Genomic DNA, 21,380 nt, shown 5'->3' with positions numbered 1-21,380 from the left:
AATGTAGTAGAACCTCCCTCCCCACACAGTCCTTATAAATCTTGACAGCTGTTTGCAAGTTCAAAAACAGCAATAAAAGCTTGAAATATTAACACCATTCCAAACATTCATCAGCAGAAGTGACTCATGGACCTGTACCAAATATGACACATCATGTGTGAAGCAATGCTATCAGTGTAGGAGAGCTGAATCAGACAAGTTTAGGGTCCCAGTCCTGTCAATTCTTTGAGCATAACTACAAATTAGGGAAGAGGTTTAACCACTTAATTCACAAATGTGCAAATACTTCTAGACAAGAGGAGGCTTAAATGCCTAACAGGTTCTGAAAACCTGTACTGCTTTAAGAAAATGGACTTGCTGAAACTTCGTGGGAGAAGGTCACAGAAGAACTTAATGAATCCTTGTTTTGCTCTCTGTATGTCCTTGTATGACAAACACTTCTGAAATTAATTTGCACATTGGGTTTAAGTGAGGTAGAAGTCTTTTAGATAGTGTTATCTTCATTGAATTCTTAATATCTTTTTTTCCCTCCTAGCCCATCATTCCTGTGTTTACACAAAATGTTCGAGAAGGCATTAGGACATTAGGAAGAATAAGTAAGATATTTTATATATACTTTTTGTAGTTTATTTTTCCATATGTGGTTAGCCTATTTCTCTAGAAATGAACCCCATATAAATCTGAGATTTGACATAGCCTTGTTACTTGAGGTTTGCTCACCAGCAGAATCCAGAGATTTTTATTTAGATTTAATATCAGCATTAGATGTGGTATTGGCTCACCTAAGTTATTGTCAACATGATAATGTGCCTTCAAAAAGAAGTAGAAGAAAGGAAGAAGTAGCCAGAAAAAGGCAAATAGCTAATGTCTGCTAGACCAACTCTGGGTCTTCTGCTGTCTGTTAAGATGCAGGGGTTTACAGTTGTCAGTATCTTTAAATATTCTCTTAATACTCTATGCTTAGACCTCTATCTGTCTTCAAAGGGTTCATCCTTAGTATACTATGCAGCTCTAAACCTGTAGTTTCTCACAAAATCTTGCTTTTGCCTGCTCTCTTTCCTCATTTTTGGGAGTTCCAGCACACTAACAGATAGGTGTTTGTCTGAAGAGTCCACCTCTGGGATAATTAGGTACCCATATCTCTGCTTATCTCCTCTTGTTAACTGCCCCTGCACTTTTTTTTTTTTTTTGCATTCTTCAACTTGCTGTTAGCAGAAAGGACCTGAACAGTCTCTTCTGTACAGCATGTTCTCTTTAAAGTATGGCATCATCTTCATCAAAGGACTGCAGGACAAAACAGTTCCATTTCTTTTTCTCTTTAATTAAAAGCTATATATTGCATGGAGAAAGCCCAGGCATCCAATATAGATGTGCAGAGTGATTCACACATTCTCCAGATTCTACAAAAATAAATAGCAATTAATTGTTACTATGTTCTAGAGAATCTTCCCAAACTGCAAGTTTAAGCCAGAAAAATATTGTGACTTGTGTAATATAACAGAGGTGCTAGAGGATTTTAATTCTTTTCATTGCTCTTGTTCAAATACATTGCTCTTGCTTGCATAGTATTTGAGTATTCTTTGTTCTTACGGGTTGTGTACAGAAAAATTCACATCTGTCACAAAAGTGTTTTTTTTTTTTTTATGCCAACACTAAGTTAAAGGAATTTCTTGTCTGAAATTGAAGAAGAGAATATTAGCACTCATTTTGCAAGGAATGTGTTCTAGTTGTGTTTGGGACAGATGCTTAGGAAGTGACATGAGGAAGAAGTCTCCTCTTACAGCTGACTTAATTTTTTTGTTGTTTTCTTCTTTATGTATTGTTTCACTGTAAGCAGTGTGTGGTCTGAAAGAGCAATTCAGCATTTCAACATGGCTGACTTTTAGGTAGATATGACTATTTCTGATCCTTTAGACCTCAATGGGATTAAACAGAACAGCAGTCTTCTATGAATACCAGTTTCTTACGCTAACCTGTAAAATTAGCTAAATGGTAATACCTGTTGTGTATGTTCCCTTCCTCTCCAGAGGCAGCTTCAGAACTTTATTTGCTTTCATCTTTGCAGCTGTTCTTTTGGGGGGATATTTCACACTAAAGTGATTTTGGAAGCAAGTCTTATGTCAGTGTTAATGCAAATTTTGGAAAACGAAAGGTAAAATGACACATTCTCTTGAGATGATACATTTGAGAATCTGGGTCATGGGCTGGATTACTTGACAATCCAGTTTCAGTTTTAAAACGTGGTGAGGGGGAAAAAAAAACCTTGTGGAGTAATCTCAGTCTCTCTCTTCTCTCCCCCCCAATCTGTGTTTTTTTTTTTTTTTTTTTTTTAATATTAGAAATACTTAGGAAACTATATGAACGTATTAGATTGCCAGTAGTTCCTATGTACGGTGGGTTTCCAGTCAAGCTTCGTACATTTGTTGGAGAACCCATTCCATATGATCCAAATATAACTGCTGAGGAACTGACTGCTAAGGTAAGAGATTTGTGTATATATATATGCGTGTATATATATATAAAATATTTACTGATCTGCTAGAAAATACTGGAGTAGTCTTGTCAAGAAAGTGGTCTATGTAGTGGAGGAACTAGTTGTAGAAGTTGATGAAATCATAGTAAACTTTGTACTTGCTTACCTCTAAATATTCCTCCTAAATGCTGGTGTATTGCTACACCTTGTGTATGTTCTGGGCCTTTTGAAATCATTATTATACTCTATTTGCTTCAAGAAACAACTTGCTTTAGGGCCAAAGGAAGTTCAGTCAGCTAAGACTGCTATGGGGTGCTAAAGAAAGTCATGGGCAATTCACCCAGGGAAAGTGTTCTGGATCTTTATCACTTAGAAAGTTACCAATGAAGCCTTTAAAATACAGCAAATCTGTGGTCACAGACTGTTGAAATTCTGTGCAATGAATCAACTAAAGTTAAATCATTTCATGTCTCTGTACAGTCTGTTTCCATTTCTATTTCCCCCAACTTCTCACCCTACAAGTTAACTCTGAATGTTCGCCTTCTTCAGACTTCAGTGGTTTGTAGAGAAGCTTGTCACGTTCTTGTATTCATTCAACTTGTGAATAGATTTCACAGTGCAGATATAAAACGTGTGAATCAGTCAGATTGAGGGCACTGAAACAGCCATTTTGAAAGCTTCATAGGGGTTCATGTTTAGCATTCTAAAAACTTCATATGAAAGATCTTTGTTTTTGACAATGCAGGTGTCAGTTCAGTTTTCTGTCATCACCTGCTTATTCTTTCATTTGGTCACTGCAAAATGACTTCTTGAAATGTTTATCTGCATTATCTTATGCCGTGTTTATATGGCTAACTGAGTGCTTCTTTTGGGGGTTCAGTCTGACAAAGTGTTGTGGTTTAACCCGGCCGGCAGCTAAACACCACACAGCTGTTTGCTCACCCTCCCCCCTCCCTCTCTGGGATGGGGGAGAGAAACGGGAAAGTGAAGCCTGTGAGTTGAGATAAAGACAGTTTGTTAAGACAGGGAAATAATAATTACAATATTAATAATGATAATAGTACTACTAATAATGTGTAGAAAACAAGTGACGCACAATGCAATTGCTCACCAGCTGCTGACCAATGCCCAGCCCATCCCGTAGCAGCTGCCCCCCCCACCCCGGCTAGCCACCCCTAGATATTGTTCAGCATGCCATCAGATGGTATGGAATACCCCTTTGGCCAGTTTGGGTCAGCTGTCCTGGGTCTGTCCCCTCCCAGCTCTTGCTGCACCCCCAGCCTGCCCGCTGGCAGGACAGAGCGAGGAGCTGAAAAAACCTTGGCTTGCTGTAAGCATTGCTCTGCAGCAATTAAAACATCAGCATGTTATCAGCACTCTTCTCATCCTAATCCAAAACACAGCACCCTACCAGCGACTAGGAGGAAAATTAACTCTGTCCTAACTGAAACCAGGATATAGAGCCTCAGCACTGTTGGTTTGCAGAAGCAAATGGGTGTGTATAAATGACTTTCAGCCATGCTTTGGAATCTTACATTTGTACACACCCTCACTTCCTTCTGCCTTAAGGGTGCATTCTGCTAGGTTGAGCCCACGGAATATGAATCCCCTAGAATCCCAGAGTGATTTTAATGTGCTTCTTCTCATGTTTCTGACTACGGTATGGTATTCATTTTCCCATTATATATAGCAAAAAAAAAAAAAGTGAGCTTAATTTTTTTCCTAATAGAAGCTTTGCTCCTGTAAGGACATTTAGGGCGTGGACAGGGACCTGCTCCCAGGACTTAGCAATTGATGGCTTACTTCACAGGAACAATGAGACCTTGCACCAAGAATATCTCTTCCCCTCCCTGACCCAGGGTCTGCAAAACCAATAGGTCTCTGTTCTGTCTCTTACCATGAGACTTTAATAGTCTGTGCTTCTGTAGATAGAACAGGAAAGTTGCTGTGTGTCTTCACCATAACTTCTGTGTATTGCTGCTTTTCAATGTTCCCCATACAGGTATTATGTAACAGAATGGCTGTTACTAACTTCTGGGCCTGCTACATTTTTGAGTGCAAGTGAATAATGCTGTCATATGCAGTTATTTAGGTGTGATCTAAGTATGCTTTGCTGGACCAGTCCCTTTAGGGGACTTGGATGCAGGGATAAATATTTTGTAAAAAACAAATGTACTTAGATGGGATACAATTGTGTTTCCAGTGCTGCTTCTGATCCCGTGTATAAGCAAAATTCTTGCATACCAAGTGTTACTGATGCAAACCTGGGCATAGACAGAAGTTTGAATTGCAGTACAGTATACAGGTACTGACATGCTTTATAGATCTAGGTCTCTGCTAGCTTACTCCATCACCATTTTACTATTGCGTATCACTAATAGAGCTTGTGAACACAGCTAACAGATGAAAGATACTAGTTTGCTGGTAGTGATCCCACAGACAAATCATGTGGATTTAATAATGGAAAAATAGTATTTTGTACTTAAAATAGTTCTTCAATATTTGAAAGGATGAAAAAGAGCCTAGAAATGGTGTTTGTGTGTGAACAATATAAAGATGACTTAATTTGACCCAACCCTTTTCTCTTTCCTTACAGACAAAATCAGCACTCCAGGCCCTAATAGAAAAACATCAGAAAATACCAGGAAATATATGTAGGGCTTTAATGGAACGATTTCAAACACGACAGAAAGAAGACTAAGGTCTTCTGAGTAAGCTACTATTTAGTTACAATATTCTTAAAGTCATAAATATGACTTAGTCATTCTCCTAATCATAGTTTTTTAAATGCTGTCCTATATTTTAGGATACAAGATAATTTCCTTTGCTTTTTCCCTTGTTCAGTATTGGGCTCAGGAGCCCAAACTTTACATTTTGCCCCAATACAAATCATTTAACTTTTGACAAATGCATTCCTATGTTGAAAGTGTTTATGCAAAAATGACACTTGAAGTCTTTCTGTTCACAGTCTCATTTTTTTTCCTTTTTTTTTTTTTCTTTTTTCCCCCCATCATCTATGGTTGCTGGTTTAATCTGGATGTTAGACCCACTGCAGAGCTAGGGTCTTACTGTCTTAATCATCATCACAGCAAATAGGTTTTATAGGCCAGATTAACTATCCTACATTTATTAAAACTTTCTCTAGGTTATTGCTTTCATGCTTCTGACAAACCTGTTGCTGACAGTAGCAGTTAACCTTCTGTGGCCTGCAGTACCTCTAGCTATGCCTGTAAAACCTGCAGTGAAAACTGTTTGGTTTTACTGGGTTTGCTCAGAAAGCAGTGAGTAGAGATTAGAGAAAAGAACTGCAGTGAACCAAGCAGGTTTGTTATGGAAACCAGTCTGATGTGGAGCGAATCACAACATGACAGCATGGTTGCACTTCCAAGCTGAGCCTTAATGGATATTTACCCTCAAGTACGGTGTTGTCCTGTATACTTCTCAGTGATTTTGAATGCGCAAATTCTCCTTCAAATGAATAAACCAAGCACTCAAACTTGAAGAAATGGAAATGAGGGTACTATTTAGTAACGCAAGCCCAGAAAGCTTTATAATAAAGGAAAGAAAAAATTAATACAACACTCCTTTAAAAAGTGATGGTTCTTTTGAAAAAGAGTGTGTGTGTATATATATATTATACATGTAAACTGTTAAACCGCCATAGTCTTCAAACACAGTTTTTATGTAAATTATTAAATCAGGGTTGAGAGGGAGATTCTATGTACTTCCCATAAGTAAAAACCATTGAAGAAACAGGAAGAAATTGTAGGGTTGGGCTTTTGTGCACTTACAGTAAGCTTCTTTTTTCTTCCCTGAACTGAACCTTACACTTTTATTATCCAAATAGGAAATATCTGAAATATTTCCTCTGATTGCCAGCAAGTTTAATCTATAGCTCTTTAAAGAGTTCTCAGATGCTAATTTCTTTTAGAATGATGACAAATTCCCTAAGAAAGGGTAAAAGAGTGTTTCTGTATATTATGTGGTCTCCTTTCAATAGTGTTGGGTTTTGACCTTTTTTTTTTTTTTTTCTTGAAGACAACCCCAACTTTTTAAAAGAGCAGTTGTATTCAAATAAATATCCATTACCCCAAACACTGAGTGGTGAGGGTGTCTGTATGTAAAAGAAAACTCAGTTTAAAAGTTTCTGGTAGGCATGAACAGACCTTACCTTTTGTGATCTGAGAATCTGTAAAATTTATTTTGCTAAATGTGGGATATTTGATGCAATTTTTGTCCCTTGAAGAATTGAAAGATGAGTATGAAAAATGAAGGGCAGTATTGCAACTCTTTAAGTGTTTGTACTTGTATAGGCCTTTCATATTTATTTCTATATATAAGATTGTATAGAAGACACCTTTCAAATAAAATTGACAGTTGGAACGGGTTTCTGAGGTTTTGTGTTGTGTTTAATCTAAATGAAATTATGCATGGCCTGCCCTGCTGAACCTTTATGTACGTAATACCCTTGAAAAGTTCTGCCTGCCTAGTGCTTGAATAACGGGTGGACCAAAAAGGAATGAATTAAAGGGAAAGTAATTGAGGTAAAGGTGGAAAACAGGACAAAAATCCCATAAGGAACAAGGTCTGAGTTTTAATAGTTGTAATCAATGTCGCAGGAGGCCTTAAGGGGCACAGCAACACCACCATGATTACATTTAAGATTCCACAATAAGAAATGTCATAAATACTGACTTAATAGGATTTATTTGTGCAAGTAGGGTAGATAATCATTTGCACACCCAATTTTGTTGAGAAGGAGGGAAGGACAGATCTGGAGACTTACACAAACAGGATTACAAACTACTTTTAGCTGATTTGGTTTACTGCGTGTTAGGCAGAAGTATTTAAAGGAAATTTTCACAGCATTAGACTAGACCACTGATTACATGATTAGCCTTTGGATGTGCTGAAGATTTTCCAGATTTCTCTGTGCAAACACCATAACCAGGATGTACGTTTTTAGGTTGGTTGGAAGTAGGAATGGAGTGACTGCTGTACTGATAGGTATTTGTCATTATCTCTCAGCAAGATAACAAACCTCCTACTGGCCAATTTACTGTCCTGTTGTGTAACAGCAGAGCTCAGCCTGGCCATCTATTATTAGGATGCTTTCATATGAAATTAATCACTGAAATGCAAGCTAGAGCAGTTAATCAGCATTGTCAACACAATCGTGCGATTCATCTTGTATTGGGTTTGCTGCACAAGTATACCATTATGTTGCTTCACCCTGTTATTCTGAAGAGAAAGATACAGTGATGGTGACACTTAACTTGTTAGCTCTGCAGTGCTTAATCCCTATTAAGCCTGCCATACCAACAGGGTGCCAAAAGTAAATGTGCTTAGAATTGCTGCATGAGTGTAATAGCATGGAAGATGCATATTAAGAAAGGTAATGCTCCTAAACATTTCTGCTGAAATTTCATGAGGCTGTGTGATGTCACTTATTTTCTTACTTTTATTCACCTTGTTTCTACAAAGGTCTTTGACAATACAGACCAATGATGCTAGTACCCTTTTTTTTTATATATACACCTATATTATTTTAACATTCACGACTAGCCAAAATGAACATTGGTCTCAAAATGACTTACTCTTCTCATCACGGGTTATTCACAGTACTTGCTTGTTTGCTTTTCTTAAGTAATTTTGTTTTGCACAGACTTAATATCTTGGCTTTTATATCTTGGCTTTTGGTCACTACACACATTGAGAGATGATATCAGATGTTGCTTCCTGAAACATTTTTTAATTGTTATAGTGATCTCTCAATGTCAGAAAATTGCTCACAGAAGTGTAATGAACTGTGGGGAGAATTTTTCTTAAACTAAAAAACTTGCTTACGTGCATATGAAGTAGGTACAATACTTCTCCCCGCACTATGAAGTTGAGTCAGCTGTTGTAGAAACAAACCTATTCTACCAGGCCTTGTGTTACAGCCAGCACATGTGAGCAAGACTGCTTTTGAGAACTTCTGCCTAACCTGCAGTAATCCAAATGAGCTAAAAGGAGTCTGACAGCAAGACTGTCCATACCGGTTACTGTAACTGGAGAGAAAGTGCAGCATGATTCTTCAAATTACATTTGGCTCCTGTTTGCTAGCTAATTGCATTGCATGCTCTGGAAACAAGAGGTGTTCTAATAAAATAGAGAAAATCTTAAGTTTAAAAATCTATATTAAAAAGCATTAAAGTTGCAAGGCAAGAAATTCAACTATTTTTACCTAGTTCATTTTAATGAGAAACAACTGACTAAACATCAGGGTGGTCAGTAATTCCTAAGTTCATGTCATCTTTACAGGGAACTCGTAGCAGGTGAATTGGGGTGATTCCTGTTGCAGATATACCTGATCTTCATGCATTCCAGACTGGTTTTTACTCTTCTTTTTTTCCCCAGTAGTGGTTTCGTATAGCTGGATCTGTGCTGTGCCCAGAGCAGTTCCAGTGCTTCTTCAGTTACTACTTAGGCAGGAACAGAAGTATGGAACCCAAAGAATATTTGTTTGTTCTCTTTTTGATCTCTTTGAAGTCCACCAAAGATACCTAGAAACGCTTCTGAACTCCTATTCCAGCTGCTGTGATGGAGATGCCAGTTCTCCAGACACGTCTTTAATGGCCAGATTATATACCTTCTGGTATGAAAACTACTTTCATTGTGGATCCACCAAAACTTTAAAAGTGCCCTGTCCCTTCTGAAATGTATTCATTTTCTGTTGTGGATATCGTCCATTGGATTACTTTTCATAATCAGCTGGCACAGCAGCTGAAGGCTTGTGTGGTCGATTTTTTTTCCTGTAGATTTCCACATTCCCGACAGACTTCTTGGCATGTTGATCTTGCTTTGTGAGAACAAGCTTGAGGGAAGAGGCTTCCTGCAACTTGGCTCAGTCTCTAAAGGCTGTGAATGAGAAATATGAAACAAGGCCTACAAATGAAACAAGCACACCCAAACCCCAAATGGCTTTGGAATCCTAATTCTGGATAATCCTGAGTCACATTTAGAGAAATAAAGCAGCCTGGCCCCTTTTTCTCCTTGCAAAAGCAGTCTGCTGGCACAGAAACATAGCAGATCTGGCGTTATTTTCAAGACTGAACTTGCCATATGAGTTGAGCTGTGGCAGGGGGGATTTTAGAAGGAGCAACCTCAGGAGAAGGCCTGGCCACCCCATGCTCAGTGGCTCAAGCACCCTCAAATACCTTGCTTGGCCCAGGGCTGGCTCAGGTACAGCTGAACAGGTACTAGGAATTACAGCAGAGGAGATAATTTAGTTAAATGCGGTTCTTTGTTTTTGCGCATCCCACCACCACCTTTAAGATCCCCATACAGAGCATGCCTCACAAGGGGAAGCTGCTGTTCTGACAAGTGAAAAAGCGTTATATAAAAGAGGCTCTGGTATCTTCTGTCATACATAAAGCATCCACAAACACCACTTCTGGGAGGTAATGAGGCTTCTGCACAGCAGCTTTGATAGATAAACTGACAGATGCTCTTATGCTACATAAATTATTCAGCCCTTCTGGTGGAGCATCTGGTCTGTACGTGGACCTAAAGTCAGGCTGAACACAGCAGTTTCAGCTTGCTTTGGTTGCTTCATACACGGTGCCTCATTATTTAGTTTTTCAGTGCTTTCCTCATGGCACAGTGGATGTACAGTTTGGCAAACATTTAACATTGGAAGATTGATTTTGTTGCTGTCTGCACAAAGGTAAGAGGAGCTCAGCGTGTAGGTGGCTAAGCACCACCAGTGCCCAGAAACGCACTCAACAGAGTAATGGGAGCAGAGAGTTGACCAAAAAAAGGCAGGCAGAAAACAGCCGATGGAGTCCATTAATCAGTCTTTTTTTTAGTTTCTTACCTCTTAGCATCTTCTGACTATTAATGGCTACAGGACCAGATAGTATCTAATCTAATTAGGCAGCAGCGTGTGTCTGTGCATGCGTGATTCCCTGTTTCATCTGTATAAACTGGAACTGTGGCACCTACTTTAGCTACTGTTGCAAGACAAATAGCAGACCATTATTATTCAATCCGCCTGCTACTTTTGAGAATGTCAAGATGGTATCTTTCAAGCTTGCTTTGTCATTATTTTGCTTAATCATTTTTTATTAGCTTGCGGACTAAGTAGTTTCTGTAGATGTACAAATTTCTAACAGGACCATCTCTTCAAACAGCAAAACATGGACCATACCATGACAGCAAGCAAATAATGGTTCCTGGGTTATCAGGTACATTACTGTAAGTGTAGGAATGAAGTCTTTAGGAATCTTTTCATCAACTGGGAGGTTGCACCTCTGAGGATTTGGGCCCCATTTCCAGCGCCTAAAATGGACAGCATCCATGTTAGCAGCATGCTCGCATCAGGACAAATAAAGCCTGAAATGCTGAGGTCCCAATGTACAAATATTTGCAGTAGTGGTCTTCCTGAGTGCCAAAGTAACATATAGAGGAACAGCAGGTTCAACAACGAGGGAAACAGACACACTGAGATATAAGGGATTGTTGGCTACTGATGCAATCTCACCCAGAGAGGGGGGACCTCTTGAAAAAGACTGATATTCTTTTGTCAAGGCTGTCCTTCAAAGGAGTTTTATCTCCTTGGCAAGCTGTCCCGTTTCACCAGTCACTCATGGTTTCCAGGGAGGTGCCAAGCAAGAGATGGCAAAGGAGACATGAAGAAGAAAAACACATGAGCCTGTAGTATCAGTTTTTTTGGGACAGAATGAGAATGTGCTTCCATCAAATTCAATCAGATTTAACATTAAATTACTGGGAGCTGCAACTGTTTTGCAACTGGGGAGAACAAAAGGTATTTGGCTGAGCATTGGTAGGATGCATCGGAAGGTGGAGGTGATTCATCCCCATGTAAATGCTGTTGCTGGGGTGGGGCAAAGTCAAATTGAAGATGTTCAGTAGGTGATGGCAGCTCCCTGAAATAAATAAATCAAATGGAGAAAATATGACTGGCTCCATGTAATTCATATGCTGATGAGCCAAGTTTCCTTTCCTGGGATCCCATGGTGTTCTGTGCGTGTGCTGGATTCACTTCTTATTTCAGCAGAAAAACCTGAAGGTTGATTTCTTGCAAGAATTCGCTGACCTTACAAGAACCCATTAAAAATGGAAACTCTTGATCCTGCTGATTTTTTTTTCCCTTTCCTCACATACTTTTTGCATCTCAGCTCAGTGAGCAGTGCTGCCCCTCACCAATTTCTGCTGTCCGCAGCACAGAAATGGATTAATATTTAGCATGGCAGGCTTTCTTATGTTTGAAAAACTGTCAGAATGCAAGATGGCTCAGTGATGCTCAGATAGTGCAGTTGTGCCCCTTTTTAAGATGAAAGGAAAACTTGTTTTATATGCTTGATCCTCAATGTCCTTTGCCCCTTGGGTGCTTCTTTCACACTTGCAAATACAGAAGCAATAACTCCTAGCATGGAAAAACACAACATTGCATCACTTTTGCAGGCATCCAAGGGCAAACAATGGAGGGATCTTTGCATGCGGAAGTTTACAGTATAAAAAATGATTTGCAAAATTTTTGGCTGTTTTTTTCTTCCCTCTTCTCCCCGGGGCATGCTGGCTGAAAGTTTGCAGCCAGTGTTTCTAATGTCAGAAACAATGAGGTCATGAAAATTTAAAAGCACTGCTGCCTTGGCACGAGTGGGAAACCACACTGCTGAAGCAGAGGCTATTGCTCTGAATACTTCAGCTGAACTTTTCTGGGCTTTAATACCAAGTCCTACGTTCATGTCCTGGCAGCATGCATGCAGGAAGAGCTCAGGTCAGGGCTGTACACCAGGTAAAACGGCAGCGATGCAAACTGGCACGCAGGAAGAAAGCTATTCACACAGCCTGATGTGGGCTGAACACACCCTCCAAAGAGCCCTCTTTGCAGCTTCTACTTAAAAACTGGACATGCCCAGCTCCATTTCTCACCCTCCCTGCTATGCTTCTCCAGCTGTGTCTCCTCGCTGCCTTCTCCTTTTGCATGGTCTGATCTGGACACTTACACCTTCATCTCTAGGCACTGCATTTGCATATTTTTCCTATAACTCGAGGCATTTGTAAGAGAAGTAGCAAAAAGATGCTGAGACCAGAAGCTTCCCTGCTTTCTTCCCACTGCACCAGATGCCTTAATAAGAAGTAAATCATCTATTAAGAGATCTGGCTTCCTGTGTGAATTCAAATGACACCTCTTCAGAACTTCTTTTGAATCGAGGTAGCAGATAATGCAGAGCAAATTATTGCTTCTGATAACTCAAGTTTCAGAGAAATGTCAGATAAATTCTTCAAGGCAAACTGTAATGAACACAAGGCTTTTATGTTCTTCCAACATTTTTTGTTTTTCTCTAAGGCTGCCCTGTTTTTTCTTCCTCTTCCTTTAGGAAATGTGAGAGCTGTGATCTCAAAATATGTTGCATGGGTGCACACAAGAAAACATACTCCAAAGGATAAAAGTGCTACCAAACACTTCCCTTCCTACTTTAATTCTGCTTCAGGCGGAAATAGAAACAGAGCATATTATCTCTATGCGCAGGAAGAAGCATCCTGTGGCATAGTATGCTGGCAAAATGAATTATATATGCAAGAAAAGTTAATTAAAAAAAGGTTTTATGAGATTGTATTTAAAACAATATTAAAAGAAGTTGAAATTGAGGTTTCTCGTGTAATACTTGTTTCCACTACCAGTGAAATGCTATAAGTGTTTGGAAATACAGTTCAGTGACTTCTCAGCCACAGCTCAGAGGGGATGTGCCACACCAGAGCAGATCACATCATCTGCCCATATCGCCATGTAAGCCAAGGCATGCACTGGTGAGGACTACTTCAGATCATGGGTAAAAATTCTGGCAAGAAGACTTGCCCTTTTGCAATTCCACGGGGTTGTGTAACAGATAAGACACACACAGACCCTGCAGCAGTCTTATCCCAGCAATCTATACAGGGAAACTGAAGACAAGTTTTGTTTTGTAACTCATTCTGTAAAAAAGCCTCACAGAGATGCTCTACAGGGAAGAAAAAATATTTTCCATGCTAGATTAGTATGCCACTTTAATGAAATCCTGTCCCAGTAGGGTGTTGAAGAAGACATTATCACTGAAATCTGGGGGAAAGCATCATCCAGCCTCATGTCTTGCTATCACAGAGTAACAATTTGGGATAAGGTGGTGTGTCCAAATACAAAAAAAAACAACTACCAATACACAAATAGAATAGAGTTGGTTAGTTATAACTTTAAAGATCAGGTGGATCAGATATTAAAGCAAAAGCTCATCTAAAACTTGATTTCTTATTAGCTACATGTCACACACGACAGCTCATGCTTTAGAAAGATATGACTGTAAGGCATGCTTCTTCTTAATTGCCAACACTCTCCTGCCAGCTGTTGGTTGGGGCAGAGCCCCCCCTCCGCCAGAGCTGTAACCCCTGCATGGGCACCAGGGCTTCCCACAAGAGACTAAACAGCCCATTTCCTCCTTTATACCATAAGACTTAAACTTCAACCTCATTTTTCCTTTGCAAGCTCATAAAAGCCTGCACTGAGTGTGCTGCTCACACGGGTATGATATTTGGAGATGTTGATTAAGGGTTACCCTTAAGGTATGCTATACGCTTTAGGCTATAACGGTGTTTAAGCACACAGCAATTATTTACATTCCTTTGGATGCTTAAAATGCCTCCACAGAAATAGCAAGTGTTATAGCCCACTATGGGCCAGCAGCAAGTCCTCATTTCTAATTTTATTTTTGTTTGTTTGTTTTTTAGATTTGAAAATATGGGCGAAGTGGAGTGACACATAAAAGTCAAAGAAATTGCAAGTCAGCACAATTGATCCTGGGAAGAAAGCAGAGGCAAAAGGTGACACTACTCTAACCAGTCAGAGAAGTTGTTCTGGGGATTAAGTTTCCTGCCTTTATCAGGACATTGGTAGGGCATGCCTGAGGACATCAGACCTCTGATGAAGTACCACACAGGTACAATGTAACCTCTCCCGCTGCTGCACTGGCACAGCCTGCTGGAATCTGAATCATCATGAGAAGGTGGCAGCGTTTGAAACATAGACACTACAGATGGCAAGCACAGCCCCAAGCAAAAGCAAATCCCCAAAGAAAAGCACACAAAAAAGCAAATACCTGAGACAAACAGGCCTTTAAAATAAATGAATGAACAAACAAACAAACAAAAAAGAGAAAGCCTTAAAGGGAGACCCTTGGAAGAGTTACAAAGATTGCTAGGAACAAACAACACAATAAGGATGGGGTGAATTGCATAATGCTGCCTGATCCATCTAAAGGGAGTCTCCAGATGTTCCCTGTAACTCTCACGTAAGTACAAGTTGTGAAATAGCTAGTCTGCTGTTGAGTAGCTGTGAGAAAATTAACACTGTGTGTAATCTAGGCAGCCAAGACAAAGCTAGAATGGTGCATGGATATCGGGGGAACAGCACAATTACTTACTAGGTAGAATTTACTTCAGAGCAGGTTTCAAAATTAGTTCATTATTCATGACAATGTCTTATTTTACAGGGAGATGTGAGTTGTCTCATCAAGAAAATGCAGCTGGTGGATGCAGGAGTCAAAGCTTATTTTTCCAAAAGCATCCTCTAATGCCACTGTACATTGAGACGCTTTGGATATTCAGTCTGAAAAACAATGGCCACATTTTTCAGAGCTACTGAGCGTTGCTGGGTCCCACCTGAGAGGACCAGAACTTCAGGCCCTGACCACCCTCCAAAATGCCAGGGTAAGCTCCAGCTAAACCATGTTTCCTGCAGACAGACATCATTGCCCAGTGACTTTTTTGTTGCTGATTCCAGGTGGAAACAAATATCCCTGCAGAGCACTGTGCAGGACGAGGATTCAATTATGGACTAAGCTGGAGACAGACAGAGACAACCTGCAGTAAAGGCAGATGCTGCTGGCACCAAGCCAGTGCTCAGACGACTTTCCCCTTTTTATTGATTTCTGCTTCCAACAGTGGAGTTGATCAAATTCCAAATTGGGACTCCTATGAACTTTACAGACAGGTAATTTAAGGTCAACGCAAGATTAACTTGCTTAAAACTATGAGATAGTTTGGAGATGAACTGCCGGAGCCGTAATAATCCATTAGCTCATTTTCAATTTATTTATAAAGCTAAAGTACTTAGGCTTATCCCTCCATACTTCGGGACATTATCATTGATCTTTCCCTCTCTAAGCTCGTCTACTTGGTTAATAATGCCAGTCTTGTGAGTGCCTGTGGCAGTCACACAGCAGTGGGAAACACTTCCCATGCTTGTTGATGTGCTCATGGCAGTACAGTTTATGCTCACAGCACTTAACAAGAACCCAACTGAAAATAAATGGCTTGGTTACTGGAAGACCCACTAAGTATGAGCATCCCTTTGTCTCTAATTTTGTGTGTAGCCTATGAATGAGAAATCTTGGAAAAACCTACTGCTTAGGAACAAATATGAGGTCTACAATATGCATGGTCCAGTATGCAAGATGAATGCAATGGCACACAGGTAAAAGATGCCTGTCTGGTCTGTCTGGCTCTACATGCTCTGGAGCTATGTTTTTGTCAGTAAATTGAGTTCTCTTCCCCTTTCACAGTGAAAAGAAGCACTATTAAGAACAAGAGAATAATATTAATGTAAATTAGTTTAAATAGGTATTACTGTGTGAACAACCTACTTAAGAGTGTAAGAGTGTAGTGTACATTAGAGCTCACTAGCCCCAAAACATGCCAGACAGCAGGTTTCCAACCCATCTTTACATCAAATTCACTTGTGGTTCTGTGCCTGACCCTGGGGCTGAAGTACTCCCACAGCAAAAATACTATACAGTATAAGTACTTTCCTGCCTCAAGTATATAGCACAGAAGTCACTGAATAAATGCCTTTTGTCCCTGTGCAGTATACAGGAGAATAACTTAGGTTGGCCTTTCCAAGATTCTTATTGTGGTGGTAGGAAGGCACTACTCCTTCCCATACCATATACGTAGGTCTCTGGGTACTTTATGAGCAGTTAATACTGCTCAAACTTGTACTTTATGAGCTAAGTAAAGTAGGAGAAAAAAACATTCGTCGATAATTTTGCCAAGGCACTTGGGATTTTTATTACCAAGTCCCTATATTTATTTATTTATTTTTCAGCATGGTTTTCTACAGGAACCATAGCCATTTCTCTCTTTTAAGGCAGGAGAGGTGATGACTGTTCTGAATAAGCACCATTCAAGCAACTTGCAAAATTTTCTCAATTTCTTTCCTTTGTTAAAGATCTATTTAAAATGTCTGCTATCTTTGCTTAACTCAGAAAGACTTTGCTTTGCTTCTCTCATGTGGAAAGTTTACATTTAAAACATTCTGGAGGAGACTTTTGCCTGAGAGGTTAATCGTTTGCCTAGAAACATGTCAAGTAAATCCCTTTTACCCCAGGGTAGCTAGTAGGTTCACTATGGTAGCTACCCACCCACTTAACGATTTTTTACCTCATGAATTATATACTTATGGGGTGTCATCAAATGACTTTACAGTGCTCAAGACGGTGGTTTTGATGTCTTCTGCCCCCTGGTTCACATGATTAGCTAAGAATGTTTTTTATGAGCTTCTTTCTTTCTGGATTCTACTGGTTTCTTTGGTGGGGAGTCACAAGAGTTACAGGGACAGAGGATCTAGGACTCTTGTGACAGTAGGACAGTTATAATTTCTGTTGCTGGGCTGTTGCTTCCCCATTGCACTTTGCCAAGCTACAAGAACAAACTGCTCCCTTCTTAGCCAAACTACAAGATGTATGTGAAAAACAAAAACTTGAAGAATCCGTCAGTCACATGTAACCACCATGTGCTGTAAAATTCAATTACTCAGCATATATTTATATAGATATATGTCTCCTCTCTTTGAACTCACGCTAATTAGTTGCTGCTTGTTGGGTTGTTTTCCCCTGGTCTCCCTTTCTTGGTCACCTGAGAGGCCAAGAAGAAACATCTAAGGAGTGGGAGCATGGCTAAAGGGGCAGAAAGGCTGAGAGATTTGGGTGCTGTCCTTTGTTGCACAAACTCCAGGTGCTGCCTGGGGTGACATTGCACACCCAAATGTGGCAATGAAGTCCAAGAGGACTGTTAAGACCATTGGTGCAGGCAAAGTCAGAACAACTTGTGTAATAATCTAATAATTAAAGCACTTGTGCAGGAGGCAGGAGTAGAAGAAACTAAACCCTCCTCAACCCTAGGGGGTTTGAACACAGGAAGATCAAGGAAGCTGCTTCTTCTCTGGCGTTTTTCCAATTACCATGCTAAGGATAAGGATGGGTGAGTCCTACCTCTCTCTCACCCACCACCCTATGGGGCTCACTGCACAGTAAATAGCGATGCTTTCAGGAGTCTGAAAGGTGAATAAAAGCAACAGAGCACCATCTCCTGTTCTCTGTGGACAGTGGCCTTCTCAAGTAATGGAGGGGTTTCTGTCCTGGGTTTCTGCACTGTTCACTCTTTCTATATTCATTCTGGTTGAAATGCTGCAAGAGCCCTGAGAGCAGAGTCCAGAAGTCTCCCCCTTGCCTAGGGAGCACCCTCACTGCCCAGCAGCAGGGTCAGGCTCCCCTTGCTTCTCTCTCCACGGTGCTGTGGATCCCCAGGGATCAGCCAGGGAGTCTGGCCCCATGCTGGAGAGCACTTAGGCCCTGAGGGCCAAGGAGCAGGGAGGGCCTGCTGGCCTGCTCCATGTGCAAGGGCAGCTTCTGGGGAGGTCTTCCTTTGAAATACCATTCAGGGCCCTGACTGCAGTGGCCAGAGCACCCTGCTCTGGGTTAGGTGGCCATTGGGGTGTCTGGTGGTTTCCTCAAGCTCCCTGCTGTGACAACACCAGTAGGATTGTCTAAGTCTCATGTGGAGCTGTCAAGTCTTCTACAGGTCGCAGGGGTAGCCTGGGAGCTGCTGGCACCACTCCTGTGCTTAGGGATGGTGCTCCTGTGATGGTTATTTCTCATATCACAGAACGATTAATGGAGGGAAGGGTCTCTGGAGGTCATCTGGCCCAACTCCCAGTCAAAGCAGGGCCAGCTTTGGTCTTGCCTGATAATGTCAGAAGCTCAAAAGATGGCATCATTCGCTGACCCATCATGGTAGAAGAGTTTTAAGAAAGACTCTAGAGCCATGGTAAAATGACCACAGTGTACTTTATTTAATGATTTTGGTACCTTGTGTTGCAATAAAATAAAAAAAATCTACAAAATCCAAATATATAAAATTTTCAAGTTTTCCTTTTAAGTTTTACAAGAAAAATCAAGTTGTAACCAAGGAAATTTGTTAGTATGAAGCACTACTTTCAACTTCATTTCATCACAAATTGCAACTTACTTAACAGACCAAAAGAACTATGGTACTGCAGTACATCAAATACTTCACACACTGTGTTCTTTACTATAGCACATGTAACCTCTGCCAGGGAGACAGCGGTCTCTAGCCAATAAAGACACTCTTCACAATCTGAACTCTAAAGGAATGTTTGTATACATGGAATCAGAATATATATATTTACAGGAAGATTTTTTAATAACTATTTTGATTCTTCATTTCAAATAAAATACCAAATACATTTTTACAATGTTTACAAGTCAAAGCACAAGTTCAGCAATGATTATCATTCACCTCAAGTCACTGTGCTTGTACTGGGGGGATATCTACACTGCTCCATAAACACAAATGTGATCTTCCATAACTTCATTTCCGCAACGGTGACTAAGGAGTATAAGCACAGTAACAATTATTTTAGCACAATCAGTGTATAATGCAACAGTTTACAACAGAGAACTGAGAAACTATTGGTCCATTCTGTTCAATTTGCTGTTTATCTGCCAACTGTTACGTGAGTTGTTGTCACATAAATTGTGTACAAGATAAGAGTTAAATAACACAACTCGAATAGGAGAGAGCACACATTTTTTAAGGCAAATTAATAAGCAGCTTATGGTGTTTTTCATTAAACTATACCCCAACAGAACCTAAAAATAAAATGTATGTTCTGCAACTGTCAATGATTATGTCTAGTTAAGTTGTTCTCCTCTATAAATTGATCAACATGGCTTTAAACCTAGTTATTCAAAATGGAAATAACTCCTCCCCCCAAATCCCCAAATATAGAAAGTGCATGATTTTTATGTGCCAAAACAAAACAAAAGGCAGCTGAGGTAGTTAGATGTAAAATGTATTTACGAAAAATAACTGAAAAATTAAATCCAGGACATATACAGTAAAAATTCACCCATTTGGAATTAATTTTATATCATGCAACAACTTAAAGCCAAGCAGGAGTCTTTATGATTTCTGAACAAAACAAGAAAATGATTTTAGTAATAATAACATAGGAATGAACAAGGAATATACTACTGGAATTTGAATTTCAAGTATTTGAGTCTATTTGCATGTGCATTTTTTTTACAGGCTTTTTGTAGTGTTAGGAAGTAATTTACTTTTTATCAGGCATCACATAAGATCTGGACTACCTCTGGGACTGCAGCTCCTGAAAGGCAGAAATACATCATGAATGCCTGAAGATGCCTGTGCCCAAAGCTACCACCATTTCAACTTGAGTGAACTTCTAGGCTCCCATCCTCCACTGAGGCCACCCAAGAGTCACAGGCCCAGGGTCCCGTCTTGTGGGAACTGATAGGATAGACGTTCTGCAGGCATAACCTGGGATGTTCCCACATGTCTGAATATGCAGGGGACATACACATGTGACAGGGATCCCCTCTACCAATGTTCCTGCTCATTCTGTGTAAAACCCAGCCCAAGCAGATGACAAGGCAGAGCGATGGGGCCACCCACTTGTGCTGTCCCATGCACCACACTCCTGAGAGAGAAGATCAGCCAGCACCTTGGACCACAGAGTAGCTCCTCTGTGACCTCCCCACCCTCACGCAGCACTACTGCCTATCAGGAGGCATGGTGGCATTTTCTTTTCTGGCAGAAGGGATAGTGACCTCCCTCCTGCAGACAGAAGACTCTGAGGAAGTGTTGGCTTGAATCTACCCTGGATGAGCAGGGATTTGGGCCTGCACCTTGGTCCTGAAGCTCTGGCCAACAGCTCCAGCACAGAGACAGCCCTGGCTTTCCCTTCAGACTCCTGCCTGACCATATGAGTGAGGCAGCTTTTTCTACCTAAGTGCAGAGCTTGTCTGCAAGCACAAGAGGAGACTGCAGGCTCTGGAAGTGAATTTCACAAATAAGCCTATTTCTAGGATACAGGCCAAATTGGAGATGTGTTCTTCTTGTCAGTACTGACCATGTAATTAATTCTTCCCCTTATCAAATGTGCATTGTTCTGGCTCTCCTGCAGCCTGCTGTTGGATCCCACTGCTGATCCCTGCAACAACACTGGCACATGCAATTTGGAATCATGAATTCTGCTCTTGGCACCAGACATAAGAAAATCACAGAAGGGAGCATCACAAACTTAAATTATTTAATTTTTTATTTTTGTGATTGGCCTGTGAAAACATAGGGTTTGTACTTCTGAAATGTGTGTATATCTTTTTTTTTTTTTTTTTTTTTTAATAACTTATGAAAGAGAGAAATGTATCCACACCTTCTTTAATGTTTGTGTTCTATTAAAAAAGGAAATCCTGAAGCTCTTTTTAAAAGTTTTTTCTTTCTTTCTTAATTTTACTTTCTAATCTTCCTGTATTTGATGATGATTTTCAAAAGCGATGTGTGGTTTTTTCCAACTTCATTTCTGGTGGCCCAAAATGAGGAATGACTAATGTTCAAAGTGCGTTGAATGTAAAAACTAAAGTGGCAGGGTAAAGCCACTCGTAGTTGCCAATTACCCTTGCACACTCTGCACATCATGACCTTTAATTTTTCCTGCTTTTGCCACAGAACTAAGGGGAAAACTAGAGCACTGGAGTGCGAGACTTCT

The 21,380-nt window shown here is 40.3% G+C and overlaps 1 protein-coding gene across 5 annotated transcripts in view; it reads left to right on the top strand.

Moving 5' to 3' along the window:
* Positions 1 to 20,238, top strand: part of LOC118161757 (transmembrane protein 68-like) — a 33,784-nt gene extending 13,546 nt beyond the window's left edge. For 3 of the 5 annotated variants that reach the window (XM_035317387.1, XM_035317389.1, XM_035317388.1), the window contains exons 5-7: positions 536 to 596; positions 2,340 to 2,479; positions 5,070 to 6,860. In XM_035317387.1, the coding sequence (XP_035173278.1) occupies positions 536 to 596; positions 2,340 to 2,479; positions 5,070 to 5,174 (306 nt within the window). In that variant the 3' untranslated portion in view covers positions 5,175 to 6,860. Of the gene's footprint in view, positions 1 to 535; positions 597 to 2,339; positions 2,480 to 5,069; positions 6,861 to 14,242; positions 14,803 to 15,003 lie in introns of those variants that run through there. The other 2 variants (XR_004748152.1, XM_035317390.1) reach the window with 2 other exon arrangements.
* Positions 20,239 to 21,380: the final 1,142 nt, after the last annotated feature.

Source organism: Oxyura jamaicensis, chromosome 2 (assembly GCF_011077185.1).
Source record: "Oxyura jamaicensis isolate SHBP4307 breed ruddy duck chromosome 2, BPBGC_Ojam_1.0, whole genome shotgun sequence".
NCBI lineage: Eukaryota > Metazoa > Chordata > Aves > Anseriformes > Anatidae > Oxyura > Oxyura jamaicensis.
This window is presented reverse-complemented; position numbering and strand designations above follow the sequence as displayed.